General features: G+C 37.1%; 1 protein-coding gene across 6 annotated transcripts in view; it reads left to right on the forward strand.

Annotated features, from left to right (window-relative positions):
- Window positions 1-16194, forward strand: part of LOC128674533 (fibrosin-1-like protein) — a 55697-nt gene that overhangs the window by 33796 nt on the left and 5707 nt on the right. For 3 of the 6 annotated variants that reach the window (XM_053753117.1, XM_053753120.1, XM_053753119.1), the window contains 4 exons: window positions 12792-12851; window positions 13330-14934; window positions 15488-15636; window positions 15972-16068. In XM_053753117.1, coding sequence (XP_053609092.1) covers window positions 12792-12851; window positions 13330-14934; window positions 15488-15636; window positions 15972-16068 — 1911 coding nt within the window. Of the gene's footprint in view, window positions 1-5931; window positions 6484-12791; window positions 12852-13329; window positions 14935-15487; window positions 15637-15971; window positions 16069-16194 lie in introns of those variants that run through there. The other 3 variants (XM_053753121.2, XM_053753118.1, XM_064436302.1) reach the window with 2 other exon arrangements.

Consider the following 16194-nt stretch of genomic DNA (forward strand, 5'->3'; position numbering starts at 1 on the left):
ACTCACCAAGTACGTTCTTCGGTATGTCAGGCCGTCCACCTGGCCTGTGGGCGTGCACATATCATCGGCTACACTTTGAAGTCAGACTGAATGCATGTTGATTCAGTTGACTAAAAAGCAAACAGAATATCTCTTTGGAATTCAAATAACCTGTAAAACCCAAATAAATATTTTATTACGATCTAGTAATAAAATATTTATCTGAACCCTTGATTTGTAAATTGTAGGTTACTTATAACACCTTTAAGCAGCAGCAGATTGCATTGCAGATAGGAGTTGGTCCGATCGTTATCTTCGCTTTTGGATCATTTGTAAATTTTATATGGCGAGGGTTAGTAGTTGTTAATTAATTTAAGCCAAGCAAGGTGAGGCTCGCTCGATTAGCGGAATAAATTGGGCTTGCGGCGGCGGGCGGAATCCCGGCGCAGTAAACAGCGCCGACAACAAAGGCAGCTCCAGCAGTCGCCCGTTAAGGCAAACGCGACCTTAATGCTTACCTATTATTTATTCACATTTGTAATGAGATTGTCAGTGCTCCCTGTCCCCACTCTCTTCTCCAAACCCGCTATTTTGCCTCACAAACTCCAACAGTTCGCCGCCGCTATATTTGCTGTCACTCGCTATTACGCTCTGATTACTCTTTTTGCGCGGAGTTATAAAGCTATTACGGTTTCCTTTTTAGTTCTCCTTCTAAAATTACGAAGTCCTGCACAGAAGACGAACCCACCTTTCATCGCTGTGTTCCACTTTTGTGGAAATATATTTTTCCGGCGAACGTCTGTTTTATTTACATACATTGATATCCTTTGAGCACTCGATATGCGGCCTTTCTCAAACAATATTCTCGCAAATATTATATCCAATATTTGTGAAATACATTTTCAATAACTACACATTTCGCCAGGACTACTTGTAGGGCTTTGTAAAATATTTCCGTTATATTATAACATATGTATGTGTATTGACATAATCGATTTATAGACATTTAAAGATTAAAATAAGTATACTTTATAGAAATTATTACAGTACTATACATTGTGTAAACGTAACTCTATGTGGATTTACTTTTTAAAAGTTATATGTAATATCAATATTATCAAACTGAGAGTAAGTAGGTACTTTAAAGTTATTAATATTTATTGTTATGGAATGTACAGTTATCTACTCTTTTCAAGTTTCAAAACGCAAACAACCGCAGAGAACACCATAAAACTTCATATGGTCGAAAAAAGCCACATGGAAACAATGTAACATTGGAGAATTTTTATTCAAAAGATATGAAAAGCGCTAGAGCACTTGCAAACGGCTAGATAATGCCGTCAGATACTCGGTGCAGTCGTTGAAAATTTTATGTCGCTTCTCGCTGCATCCTCGACTGCATCTCCCTCGCATCCGTAATTCTGCACCCTCTTAGTGTTGTCGCCGCCTCGCCATCCGCTTATATAATACAATAAATATTCATTCTTCATGTAATTTTATTAACTTTGTTATGTGCATTGTTTTACAGCATAGAAACTTCTTTCCCATAAATATGAGAAGGTTGACTGTTTGATAGTGCTTGTATGCATGGAATCTACCTATAATGCTTTTACTGCTTGTATTTTCTAAGGTTAAAATAAATAAAAAATAGGATTCAAATTAACTATAACATTTAAACTATAGAAAACACACGCAAAGCTTATTAATCGTGAACACCTAAAAGAAAAAGAAACAGACATGATATGAAATAAGACAGCAACTGAAACTTTTATTGTGGTTCGTAACACATGCTGAGCGAGATTACTCCGGCTTTGAGAGAAATCCGGCGCTGCGAGCAATCCTTTGTGCCGGTGACGCTTCTCCGCTTTTCCGCACTCCCTCACTTTCTCACAAATACTGATTGCAACCGCCACAATGCGAACCATACTGAATTATAAAACCTACCTTTACATTACATTAAGCATATAAAGTTCATAAATTAACGATTCATTCTCGAATAAAATATATTTTATCTCCTGTCCTACAGTTATGTGTAGCCTATATTCTCATTGTAATTCGAACTGCACAATCGTAAGTCGCATGTTCGTTTGTATGACTAGTGCATTACTCGTTGTCTCTTTGTTATGCATGTCCTCTTTCATTGTCTAAGTAACACTTTCAAATTTTTACTGTCGTAGTCGCTTTCTCTTTTAAGCGATACTATGTCATGTACAACTTTACGATATTTTTTTAATACTTTGAAAATATTAATAAGCAGGATGTTTGTTAAAAAAAATTAAAGTACATTTCGAGACAAATATACGTCAAATGGTGCTTGTCTGTATGTAGTATCTTCAACTGAAAGCTTTGCATCCCTATACCTAATACCATATGTATGTGTGTCTATCCATATTAGTATGTTAAACAAAATTTTAATATAAATTTACATACACTAATATGAGGCATAAAAAACCTCAACCAACAATAAATTTTCCGCAAATTGAATGAGGCTTGAAATAAATTTTGTCGTTGTCAGATTTACAATATTTTCTCCTTTCAATTGAAATTCATCCCGTTGTTGTTCGTTCGATAAAATGCTGGCGAAATCCTTTCAATAAGTATTTTAAATGTTGACATTCAAGTTTCGCAATTTATTGCCCTAATACGAATCGCAGACGCTCATCATGGTCGAACTCTAGTGCGTTGTAAACCACTCTAGTGGACTATATATTATATTGTAAGTGTTAATTACTTATGTCACTACACAGGCAGGCTGTTAACAAATCTTATCGTTACATAATGCCACTGCCGACTATAGTCATTTACATCGCCTAACGCAACTTTGTTTGGATAATAAATTATAATGCCTTGGAGCGTTCTTAACGGGCGGCTAAATCGATAAGCGTCGTTTTTATTGCATCATTAACAAGCTGCGAGGGGCGAAGTGATTTCAATCTGCGTAATCAACGTCGGGAGCTGCCTCTATCCCACGCCGCGGTGCCTAATTGCTGCTGGAAATTAATATTAACATTTACTATTAGAACTAGTCTACCTTTTAAACTAACAAAACCCACGGCATAATTAAAAACCTTTTATGAGAAGTCCTTTTATACTGTCTCTCTCTCCCTAAATATATAGGTTGCAAACATCGTTACGTTACGACGTAGAATTTTTTTTATTAGTTTTTAACATTTCTCTACTCATTTTTATTGCTTTTGCTGACGAGAGTGGGAAAACGATAGGAAAAAATAAACAGCGCGCTGTCGCTCGCTGGCGAATTTCCGGCTCACTGCCATTCGGGACGTTTCAATTTTACAAAATACAAACTTTTACCCTCTGAATGGGAAAACTGGCGCGTTTAAATTTATTAAAATTTTAGATACATATTTAAATTGTTTCAAAAATTGCAGAACAGCGGTTCATGCATAGCTAGAGTAACAGTTAGCTTACAATAACAATTTGAGTTCACTCACTTTTCATTTGAGTTCACTGAGTGCACTCGCGAATATACTGGTTTATTAATGTGACGCAATTGATGAAACCAATTTGTTTGTATAAAGTTATTAAATATTATTAGATATCAATATCGATTTGAACATTAAAAAATATTTCATGTCTGCCTAAAAATGTGTTTATAAATTGCAATGCATTCAGTAAGGCGTTATCAATCTGATAATCTGTTCATCCAACGCATAATTTCTTCTTAAAATCGAATCTAGAATCGTTCGTCGTTCTTCTTTGAACAGTTTTTTACACAAAGATTTTATCCAAAAAGATTCGTGTTCGTTATTTTAATTTCCCCTTGGTATTGTACATTAATATTTTATGTGATATCACAATTCTTTGCCAAAATAAACACTCATCTCTGGGAAAATTTTACAAATTGCTCTTTACATTTATAGTACGGTTACCGAAGACAAGCCGAGATTTATCTCGCTTATCCCTCGCTTCAGTTTTTCCCTCTAAAATAAGGGGTCGTCTTTTATCCGATTTTTTCCTTCGAATAAATGATTCCAAATTAATATTTTGTGTGGGGAGCGCTTTTATTACTCTCTTTTGTATTCTTCTCTTTTATTTTATAAGACTTATATAAAGGTAGGTTTATCGTGGAGTCGGTTCTAGCAACTTCATGCGGTCATAAATTGTAATATTACGACAAATATGTAATAATAGCATTGTCACGAATTTTGCTTACATAATAGTTTATCCTATTTTATCATAGCATGAAATATCTGCGACATCAATTTAATTATCTATGAAAAACCACAATTCTCATTATTATATTTGTGATTGACTAGTATATTGGGCTTTGTGGGATAATTGATTTAGTAGCAATACAAAGAGCTAGCTGTTAGCGATGAAATTACAAAACGAGCCATGTTTACTGTGTTCAACCGGTAATGGTTGCCCTACAGAACGGCTGCATTTATCGTAGTCGTAAAGCAATAAGTTATAAAACGAATATAAATATATCGTTTTATGTTGGTTTTACGACTTTTCGCGTATGTGTTATTGCTAGAAACTTACGTAGGTACACGAAATTGGGTGGTTTGTGGCAGCATTGTAATGAAATAAATAGAGCTTTGAGATGGCCGCATAAGCACTAATCTTAAAAAATTTGGCAAAAGCCAGCAAAACTTGGAACTTGTGGGCGTCTGCACTCATTTTGTATGAAATTAATTACAAATAAAGGTAAACATGTGATGGGAAGAAAAATTCTTATCTCATATTACTTCATACCAAATTTCATGATTCTATATCGTCGAGAGGTTCAGACTCTCTTGTCTCTGTCTCAAATTTTTTGATCGCGTTGACTTGAGCATTTGATATTTTTAACTTAATGGTCTACGCGTTTTTCTTGAAAGAGGTCTTGATGGACTGCCAGAATAAATGGATAAATAACATCATTACCCTGCCTTCATCATATCATCATATATGTGTGTGATAACCACTCAAAAATTCCAATACGATGAAGCGTCAAATATCCTACTGTACTATGTAAGTACTGAAATTATAATTTACTGAATAAATAATGATAATGAATTTATTCGGAATGAACAGTAAATATCCCCCATTACACATGACATTTTAATTGGTATTTAATAAACATAATTAAGCTGCCTCAGACAGTCATTATTTATTACATCCCAATGAGCTTAAATTTTAATACCAATATATGATAAATGTCTGGAAATATTGTTGTATACATGAAGCAGAATACTGATACATATCAGATTTCATCTATGATTGTATGAGATTCTTTGACATACATCAATGATATTTAGCAGTGCCCGGCTTTGCTCTCGTGATAATTTTTGTAGACCAGCCTAAATTGTGTTATGATAATTACATTTATAAACACAATTTTTTATTTCAAATCCGACTGGTAGTTTCAGAGGATAGTATTGTTACGAAGAAATTAATAATAAATAATAAATAAATAATAAATAAATAGGGACAAATGACACAGATTGAGTTAGCCCCAAAGTAAGTTCGAAACTTGTGTTATGGGATACTAACTCAACGATACTATATTCTATAACATATACATATATAGATAAACATCCAAGACCCAGGTCAATCTGAAAAAGATCATTTTTCATGTTGACCTGACCGGGATTCGAACCCGGGACCTCCACTGTAGCAGTCGGGCATGATGACCATTAAGCCACGGAGGTCGTCAAAATTGTACACTTGTATATTTACTTGTATGTAATTTAATGTCAAACCCATATCTCGTTTAACTGAAAAATTGAATGGTAAGATCAAACTGAAATATAGGTTTATTAAGAAATTATTAATTGTTGTATAACAAAGAATCAAGCATGTCGTCGTGTATTGTATGCATAAAGCTGTACATGTGTAGTGTGGAATGCTCGTCAAGGCGGTATGTTGGGCGGGCGGGCGGCGGCGCGTGCGCGAGGTGTGGGGGGGGCTGTCTCTGGTCTCTACGGACGACGACCGCCGCGCGGCATTTACGCCCCGTGCGCTGGGCACTTCGTACACGTTTCATGAGTTTCAACGCTCTTTGTCTCACCTCTCGCGAACGAGCTTTATTTTTATTCCGTATGGGACGTAAGCCCTATAACACGACGCGACACCGGATGCAGTACTCTGGATTTCAGTGTCCAAGGATTGCAGTGATAAAACAGGGATTGTGACAAGTCTGTTGTCTGTTACCATAATACCAAAGTTTACTTTGTTTTTGTTACTGTGAGAAACCTTGTGAAAGTGATAACGTGACGATAATAAAAAAATACAAACAAGATTTTACGTGCAAAGACTGTTTTAAAGTGAAATTATTTTAATACGTGAGTGTAGTTAAAAGAAGTTACCATAGTGAGGATCAAAGATTCACTTAAAAGCAATGCTGAGAGCAGTGGCAAAAAAGAAAGCAAGAAAAAAGGCATCAAACAAAAGCCGGAAACGAACGCAGTGACAAGCAAGAACGAGAAGATTACGTCTATCAAAACAGAAAAGGACAGCAATAAGAGAAACACTAGCAAGGATGACATACAACAACAGGTACTTTTTATAGAAAGAAATGTCCGAATTTACAGTGAAGAAATCGAACAAACGAATCTTTAAGGCCTAATGAATTCTAGCTGCTCCCAGGGGCTTTAAATCCTTAGGGGAATTAGAGATATCTGTCCAGATTATCATGAGTTTGGTTGTCGCATTGGAGATTAGGACATTTAAAAAATAAGGCACACTTAGATAATTTAGCCACTTTCATAAAAACTAATTAAATGAAGCGGTGGATACCAAGTTAAAATGCCTGCTATTCACAGTGAATGATTTATTAACTGAAACAAAAATTGGAACAACATGCAGTGGAATTCTAGTTAAATTTACACGTAGTCTACATTGAAAAATTAATGGAATCGTTATTATATCAAGTCACGATATATCCGAAACGCAAACACGTCGCTTTTACTGCTATTACACTACTATTCCGCCGGAATGTTTATAGCCACTAAACCAACGGCATAATTATAGTTCTTACCACTCAGCTGTTAATTTTATTTTTTATTGTCCGCTATAACTAGGTTAATAATCACCTTATATTTCATTCATACACTATATTTAAATAAGTATAATAAACCAGAACTCTTTGTTTTGTTGCACTAATCTAGTACAATATCAAAACTAAATTAACATAAAAAATATATGAAAACATGTCACTTATAGAGTTCCGGAACACGAAGTTCTATTCGACTCGACAACAAATTGAAACTAATGATTATACAATATTTTATGTTAATTGAATGTAAATTACGTCTTTATCCGATATTGCGATTTAAATATACTTGAAACAGGTTTGACTATGTAATTATGAATATTAACATTTAATCTGATAAGAGAGCTGCCGCGTCTTTAATTTACCAAATTATGGACCAATTAAGTAGTTAAAGATAGACTTCACTTCACTAGTGAATGTGATTATAAACAAAAAACTGGTTACTAATTTTATTACCATGTGAAATAGATATTTATGATATGTTAAAAGAGTTTATGTAACATTTGAACGGCGTTGTTTATAGTATTACTTTATTGATTTGAATCAAAAATTGAACGTTTAATTTTTGATTCAAATTTGACTATCCCCGTACTTTAGCGACATAAAACATTGAACAATATGCCATATATTAGATGGCAAAAACGATACAAATCTATTCAATTGTTTGTGATTTAGACATCATTTGATAAATTCCAGGTGAAGATACAGAATTCTTTAGATTAGTGTAGAACAACTTCTGATTAAATTCTATGCAGTATGTATATATAGTCAGAAGCTCAGAAGTTCAACATGCCTAATGGATTTTATTTATTGGTTGCTTACGATTTTAATTGCCTCGGATTAGCTTTATTTAAATAGCTACTGGTGATTAATTTACACTGTTGTTATGACCTGTGTTTCATGTATTATTTAATTATTTTGTTTAGTTTCAAAGTGCCATGTTAACATATTTCAAAATTAAGTACATTTTTGGGAATGTGTGAATCAAACCTGCTGCGAATATTTGGGTGGTTATCTAAAGGACAACCTAGTTATTATTATAATACATTACAATTCGAATTACTACTTACATGGTTTTTTATGTTTTTAATCAATATTACATAATGAACAAATACACATTATAAACTTAAAAAAAAAACTTATTTAAGTTTAGTTAAAGGTGGTATCGGCATTTATTGCTGGGTGATGAAATTGGTAATGTGATGTCTGTGTCTTGTTAGTATGCGCGATTGTCATTCCTGCCCTTTAGTATGCTGCTCAAATTCGGGCCATGAACAGAGCGTCATTTGATTTTTAATACTTAGGCTTAATATTACGACTACTCCTATAAATTTTTACGGGAAAATATTATGACCGGAGAGTAGCAAAATTTTGCTTTGGCTTGTGTGCGTTTACCGTAAGTTGAATTAATATTTATTCATAAATTATTACAAATAATTGGATCAGGATTTGTAATTCATTCGAGATGTAACATTTTACGTCAAATAACAGAATTACTTAATAGTGTAATTGTATTACTTGATGGACTAACTCTTGTTTAAAAATTACCACTTTGACAATAACATTTTATCCATCTGTAAAGTACCAAACTGATGACCGACAGAAACGACTACCGAATGCGAAAAGTAGATTTATGCTATAAATTACTGAAGTTGTATGAATTATTCATAGAGTAAGGCGAACTCAATGTAATATCCGCACGCGAGGAGTCTGCGCCCTTATACATAACATTTATAAGGGTGACTCTTTGTTATTCCTACCTGAATCGATTACATATAACAACATTCAAAAACATCTTTATATTCTCATCTTTGCGTTAGTATAATTGAATAAAACATCTCTTGTCATAAATAATTTTATTTAGAAAATCTTTATTTCAAGTATTTCCGAGCGGGTTGCATTAGCTTGGATTGCGTTATGTTCATTACAACAATTTAGGCGTAACGAATTAAAAATGATGTACTTGAGTCAAAAGGAAATTAGTTACCTCTATATATCTACCTCCACGGTAAACAGGCGAGATAGTATTACATACAGTTGAAACTTTTGCGTTTGTAATATTAGTAGGATAGGATTTTAATTTTAACTGCTCGCTGCTAAAACAAAGTCACCGCAGGCTATGATCACAAGACGCTGTTTGAACTTTACCTCGAGACGAAATTTTCTTTGAATTTTAAGTCCGATCCTATTAAAAGTTTGTGGAAGTATTAGAAATTCGAATGAGGGGCGAAAAGCTATCACGCCATTTTTTCCGGATCTCCCCGCTTCGTAACAGCGGGTGTGGAGGCAGGCGAAACGGCCCCGAGGCTGGGATCGCGAGATTATGCTTCGCTATCTGTTTTGAATTCGTAATTTCAATATAATTAATTCAGAAATTTCAAAGTTAATTTATTTAAAAAGTTATTAACCATTTCTAAATGTTCGCGTATAAAATTAAGAACACAGCTAAAGAAACCCAACAACGTTTTATTACTAACTGTAAAAGCGATTTAACAAATGGCTATTTACATCAAAAAATAATTTTCTCAAGTCAGTAAATAAATCTGCACAAAAGATACTCTGCATTTATTTTAGACTATGTAAATATTCGTAGTTTTATTTTGACAGCGTTGACTAATGCGAACGTTTATTTTTATAGCTGGATTATTTAGAGACGCGCGTGTTTCTGTCGGGAGGCGCATGACGACGGCACGGGCCATGGACACAGACAGTTATTATTTGCCGACACGACATCACTCATCATGCTAATATCTCACTGATTATTATGCATTTTCTGTAACGTTTTCAGTTTTGATAACTTGCCAAGATTCAACGCTAGTGATAGACGGGATAGTTCTGAAATTATGGTCGAATTCGGACAAAAAACGTGTGTACAAAAATCTTTCATATTGAATTAGTGAACTTCAATAATATATATGGAAAATTACTAAATGAAATAAAATATCTACATTCAATCGTTTTAGGGGGTTTATCAGTTGGATTATACAGAACTAGGGATGGTTTTCTCCCGGTATTTTCTCGAGAAGATCAATCCTCCAACTTTCTATCTATCATTCTATCTTCTTTCAATCGGTGGCGAAGTGGTAAAGTGCTTACCTCTGAACCGAGAGGTCCCGGGTTCGATCCCCAGTCGGATCATGTTGGAAAATGATCTTTTTCTGTTTGGCACGGGTCTTGGATGTTTATCAATATATGTTATAAATTATAGTATCGTTGAGTTAGTATCCCATAACACAAGTCTAGAACTTACTTTGGGGCTAGCTCAATCTGTGTGATTTGTTCTAATATATTTATGTATTTATTCTACCCTGGTTTTTTCCCTTACTATTATTTAAAATTGATGCTTAAGTGTTTTTCTTGGACTTTTATTCTTAATATTAAGTTGTGAAATAGTTCGTAAATTATGAAAGAATATGTATTTACTTACTTTTACGGAGATAAGTGTATTATACTTATCTGCTTTTGTAAAAGAGATTTGATCTTTGTAATTAGCGCTATCACAGCTATATTTTTATGACATCAATCAATAAGGTCCATGGGCAGGATCAAATCTTAGTTTCCTAAGTTAATCTCTAAAACGATGTAATCCTTTCTTCCCAGATTTTTGGGAAGTAACGCAATGATTGTGAATTTACCCGGGTAAAATCCCAAATTAAATTTTCCCATCAGAAAAAAAATTTTAAATCTAAATTGACTGTCAATCAAAATATAAAATCAATCATATTGCATTGCAATGAATGGTTTATACTTAGCAGAAATGTATTCACCTACTCAAGATAATTTAACAACACTTAACTGTTTATCAATTGCCAATAGGACACAAACGCAGATGGTCAGAAGTGCGTTTATGCGGTGTCTTTGAATGTCTTTTATGCAGAAAAGAGCGGACGTTCGGCACGCGCGACCCATACTTGATTTATCACTCCATTGTTGCGAGGCGACGACCCACCCCCACCGGATAAGGCTAAACATTCAATTGCCGGAACGCTCCCGAAACGATTTGTTCCCTCAAAACGATCGATTGACTATTTCTTCCGGCCACTTCTGTATTTAGTAGATTCTGAAAATCTTGAAAAGCTTTATCGAGTGGAAATTACAGTAACTTCATTGTGCCCTTTGCTCCTTCCTCCTTTTTTGTAGCCTTTTAAAGGAATGTAAAAAATATGTTTTGTTGGATTGTTAGGCTAATTGTATTACTTAATATATATATGAAAATAAATGTATATGGTTAAAAGTTCACAAATTAGGTATCTTTTAATATTACTTTGGCACAGTTATAAAATAGATAAACGAGACAATGGTATGTCGATAACATGTGGATGGTTACTTAAGTAGTTTAATCTTTCTCGTTTGATCGTCAATCCCTCCCGTAGATAGTAGGATAGTAATTACCGTCCCTCAGTAATTACTATCCTACTATCTAATATACTTCCCTAAATACTGCAGATCCGCAAGCTTTTGAACTCGTGAACGGATGCTGCCGGGGGGAACTGGTCAGCTCGATCTTTTATTAAGTTTTTTTTTTGTTTGGTTAATATATATTCCTTATGTTTCAGCATACCTTTTGACCATGTACTTTATTGTGTACATTGTTATATTACTGATAAAAAATTTACATAAATTTATATTTAAAAAATGGTAAGCCCTGCTGGCATAATAGGGACAAACACTGTTTGAATGAGTTTCGGCATTTCTTCTCAGCAGTGGTCGTTCCGAAATGCTAGTAGTTTGTAGTTTTGGTAAACATCATTTAATTTAGAATACGACGTGGAAAAGTGCCTGTGAAGGCCTAATTTCTGAATAAATGATTTAATTTTGATTTTGATTTGACGCTGCTTTTTGACATTAGAAAATATTCTTACTGATATCGTGATAAATGACTCCGCAAAGCAGTAAAAATTTTTTTCAGCACTTTACGTGTGTGTTGACTTCCACATTGTTGTGAATCATAAGAAACGATTACTTTGCCCTGGTGATTAAATTTCTGAACAGATTTTTAGTTTCGTAGCAGACCATCAGTTTTATTCTATTTCAGACATGTTTGTTCACACATATCTCTAACATATTTAAACAACTTGAAGACATGTCGACTTGACTTCAAAACAATTCTCTTATTTTATACTCATATGAACATCCTGAATAAAAAAAAATACCTAAAATAATTAAATCTATGATAAAACTTAGATAAGTTTTGGCCAGCGGTGGCACTTTAATAATAACTTTGTTCTTATGACTTGTTTGTAGGACAATAAACATAACTCAAACAAAACAATAATTTATTTTTTTTGTTGTTTCCTACATCTACAAACTAGTCAACTATGTTCGTATTGCATTTTTATATCTCATTGGCATTTCTTTGTGTTAGCCGTGATTGCATATGTATTTGATGAATATTAAAAGCCCGTGGGCGGTCATTGTGTTAAATTAGAACTTAGAACAATAGGTACAAACAAACTATGAATTGTAATGTGAACATTATACGGGCCGTGCCAACACTGGCGCTCGACACCACAAACTATTGTGACACCAATAAAAGGTTAAAGATTACCACCCGGCTTTGCCACTTCATCGAAGCTTTATCAGTCACTAATAATATCGCAATATCGGCTAATAATGTTGTCGTGGTGCTAATTTTAAACTTATACACAGTTATCATATTAAAATAAACCTTTTATATTATTTAAGTTTTATGTCGATATTAAACAGACATAATCCCACCATGCTTTGTTATTATTAAAAACACAGAGTATTAGAAATTAGAATTTGACTAACCATGCAGTCTCCTTACATAAATTATTTTTCTTTGTTACAGGCGAGCCCTGAAAATAGTAGGAATGCATCACCAAGATATCACGATGCATCAATGGAAGATGTAAGTTTCAACTCATTTTGACGTAGTGGACTTTATGTAACTAAAGGAATTTATTTATGCTCTCTCCACTGCATCACAGACAAGAAGGAACAATACACAATACAATGTGTTATTAATGTAAAAGTCTTTCTTACTCAACCACTAAGAGATGTGAGTAATAGGGATATATCTTTTATAAACAGTATATTTGGTAAACAAGTATTTAATTATTTTATGAAAGAACATAGTCTTCTGACACATACTCCTGGCACAAGCATCCTTTAAAGAAGACTCCTGCAACTTGTTCCAATGTGAAATATGATATATGTGTTTACCCTACCAATTCCTAAGGATTATTGGGAGCCCTGCCGTACACGTACATGTCAGCCGTAGCAATAATTTGACAAATAAACTCTTGGTTATCTCGCACATGTGACAATACTATGACGTCATAAGCTGTCTCGAAGTATTAAGTAAGACTGGTCATGTATATTTACAGGCGTCTGAAGCTGGATCACTATTCCGGGTGACCGGCGCGGGTGGCGGTGGTGGCAAGAACGAGCTGGTCGCAAGGGGTGGCAGCGGTGGCGCACTCGCTTTGTCGCGAGCGCCCGTCGGCGGGAGCGCCAGCCCCGCGCCCGCGCCACTGCCGCAGCCCGCGCCTTCTCCCGCGCCCGCCGCTCTGCCACCGCCCGCGCTGCCGCCGCCACCCTTCCGAGCTGACACTCCACACCGACCCAACGGCGCCCATATCCCCACGTTAGATGGACATGCCGCCACTCAGATCCCGGCCCGGCCCGTGGGAGCCGCCGGCCCAGACACGCCCGAACGGCCCGCGAGTAACAACAAGCTGCAGCCCGGCGCTCGCGCCGCCGCCGACAGCCCGACGCCCGCCCCTCCGGCGCCGCCCGCCCCTTCGCCGCTGTTCCCCTCGCACACCGCCTACCAGTCGCACGCGGCGGCCGCACTGCCCGACTACCGTCACACCAACCACGAGACGCGGACCGAGCCGGCTGAGCCGCCGCCGGCGCCGCTGGACCTGCACGCGCACCACGCGCCGCGGCCGCCCGCCGCGCTGCCCGCCACCACGCAGGCGTCTCTTCCTAGTCTCCCGAGCCGCGTGCCGCACTCGCAGCCGCACCCCGTCATGCCCGGTCACGACGTCCGGAACGTGCCCCCCTCCGCTGCCGCTCACCCCGCTGTTCCTACCTCTTTCCCGAGCCGAGTGAATGGAGTCCCGCCGAGTGTGCCGCCGCACTCGAGTGCGCCGGCGATCCCGAGCTGTCTTCCGAGTCAGGCGGGAGCGCGGCCCGCCTCTCCTGCCGCGCCCTCCTCCCGCCCCTATCCTCCCCCGTCTATCGGGTCTAGTCATGTAAACTCGACTATAAGTTCCAGTATTCACAGCCACACACCTTATCAGAGTCAACCAAGTTTACAGAAACATTCCGTTCAATCTGTCTATACGAATCGACCGCCTCATCTCGCGCCGTTTAGTGTTTCAAATCATATTACGCCAAATCACATGCAAATTTCCTCGGCGAACCCATCAACCGCTACGCACCTGAGCCATCCTATAAACAGCCATTCCATTATAACGCAACAGAACCATTTGGCGATGGTTCCTCCTAACCCGTTACTTACTTCCACACCTAATCATATCGGACCTCCGCTCTCTTTAGCCGCAACGACAAGTACAATTTCAAGTTTCACATCGAGTCTTAAACATCCTGGTCTCAGTTTACCACAACATCCTCCAATAAATCCATTAGGTCCTCCAATTTCTTTGCATCCATCAATAAATCACGTGGACACGTCTCCTACCACAAGTTTGGCACCTGCTATAATACCTCCCGTGTCAAGTGGTAGTAGTCACCCATTGGCTCCCCCAGTGATAGACTCAAGGCAGCCAATCGTGTCTTCTGCGGAACTACCGGCAAGGTCTGACGTCCCAACTGTGAATGCGACCCTCTCTTCCAATGGCTTCCCTCCTCCAGCTGTTTATTCCAGTGCAACTTATCCTCTTTATGCGCCTTACGCTTCCTCGTTACAGCATAGTCCCTACCTTCCGCCAGCTGCGGCATCACCGAGAAATACGGCCGATACGGTAAGCAAGTTTTATTTTATAACAAAAGGCCTTTCTCATTAATCAATATCAATCAAATCACAACGAACGACTTAAAAATTTCCACACAATGAATCTAATTTTGTTTGTTTAAAAATTCTTTAGAATTTTATTTGAATCAGTATAGTGCCCCAACACGTATATATTGTCCGGGTTTAAAATTAAGTATCCTGTTAAACTATTCTTTAATTATTCGATAGAATGAGATACTATATTTTAAAATTAAAGCTAAAAAAATATTGACAAATGTTATTATAATAAAGAAGAATTCTTAAGTTATAAAAATATGTGTTAAATTATGAATTATGATTATTTTGAATTATGTAGGTATTATATATATTTGCTAATATTAATTATAAATTGTATTTTTATATTACTTAGGTTTTTTTTATATTTGACACTATAACCATAACGCCATAACAGGGCTAAGGACTGAATGTTATTACCAATACATTATTGTAAATACCTACATTCAACCAACTACAGAAATTTGATGTCTATAATCTTATCCATTTGTACATGGTTCTTGTTACAGCGCACGAGCCTGGCCGCGTCGCCGCTGGTGGCCCCGAAGACCCCCAAAGGTGTGCGGCCCCACACCCCCGGGTCCACCGGCGCCACACACGCCCCTATCTCATACTCCCCGCGCGGACACAGCCCCAACCGGGAGCGCGAGAGCTTCAGGTGAAATATATCGCACATTTATCATTCAGTCATTCATATTCGAGTGATGTTAGTTTAGCTATAAGAGCACTAAATGACTGAGGGACCTTGGAAGCTTTGAGAGCTATGCGGCAACGATAGCATTAGACAGGCGCCCGGTCGTAAAGCACAGCTGAATCTTCAAAATTGTAAAGTTTTCTAAGCTGAGTCTGTGTTTCAAGACGTTAGAACCTAAAATGCAACCAGGATCACATTTAGATGAGAGAGCGAGAAATAAAACTGCATTAGACACAGGTGTCAGCATTATTCCTGCAAAACAGTATAGCATTGTAAAGCGTGCCTTGGGTTGGTTTCAGCAGCAACATCAGCAGTCTGTCGCGCAGCACGCCGGCCTCAGCGTCGAGCGCCTCGCTGGTGGCCCCGCTCGCGCCGCCGCTCGTCGCACCGCTCGCGGTCAGATAGTCATTTTTCGTCCAAATTACCTTTTGATTTACAGAATGATAGTAGTTATATCTAATTTTTCTTCAGAGATATGCGTTTTTTTTAATCTCATCCACACCACAAGATTTTATTGTCACC

Source organism: Plodia interpunctella, chromosome 13 (genome assembly GCF_027563975.2).
Source record: "Plodia interpunctella isolate USDA-ARS_2022_Savannah chromosome 13, ilPloInte3.2, whole genome shotgun sequence".
In the NCBI taxonomy this organism is placed as follows: Eukaryota; Metazoa; Arthropoda; class Insecta; order Lepidoptera; family Pyralidae; genus Plodia; species Plodia interpunctella.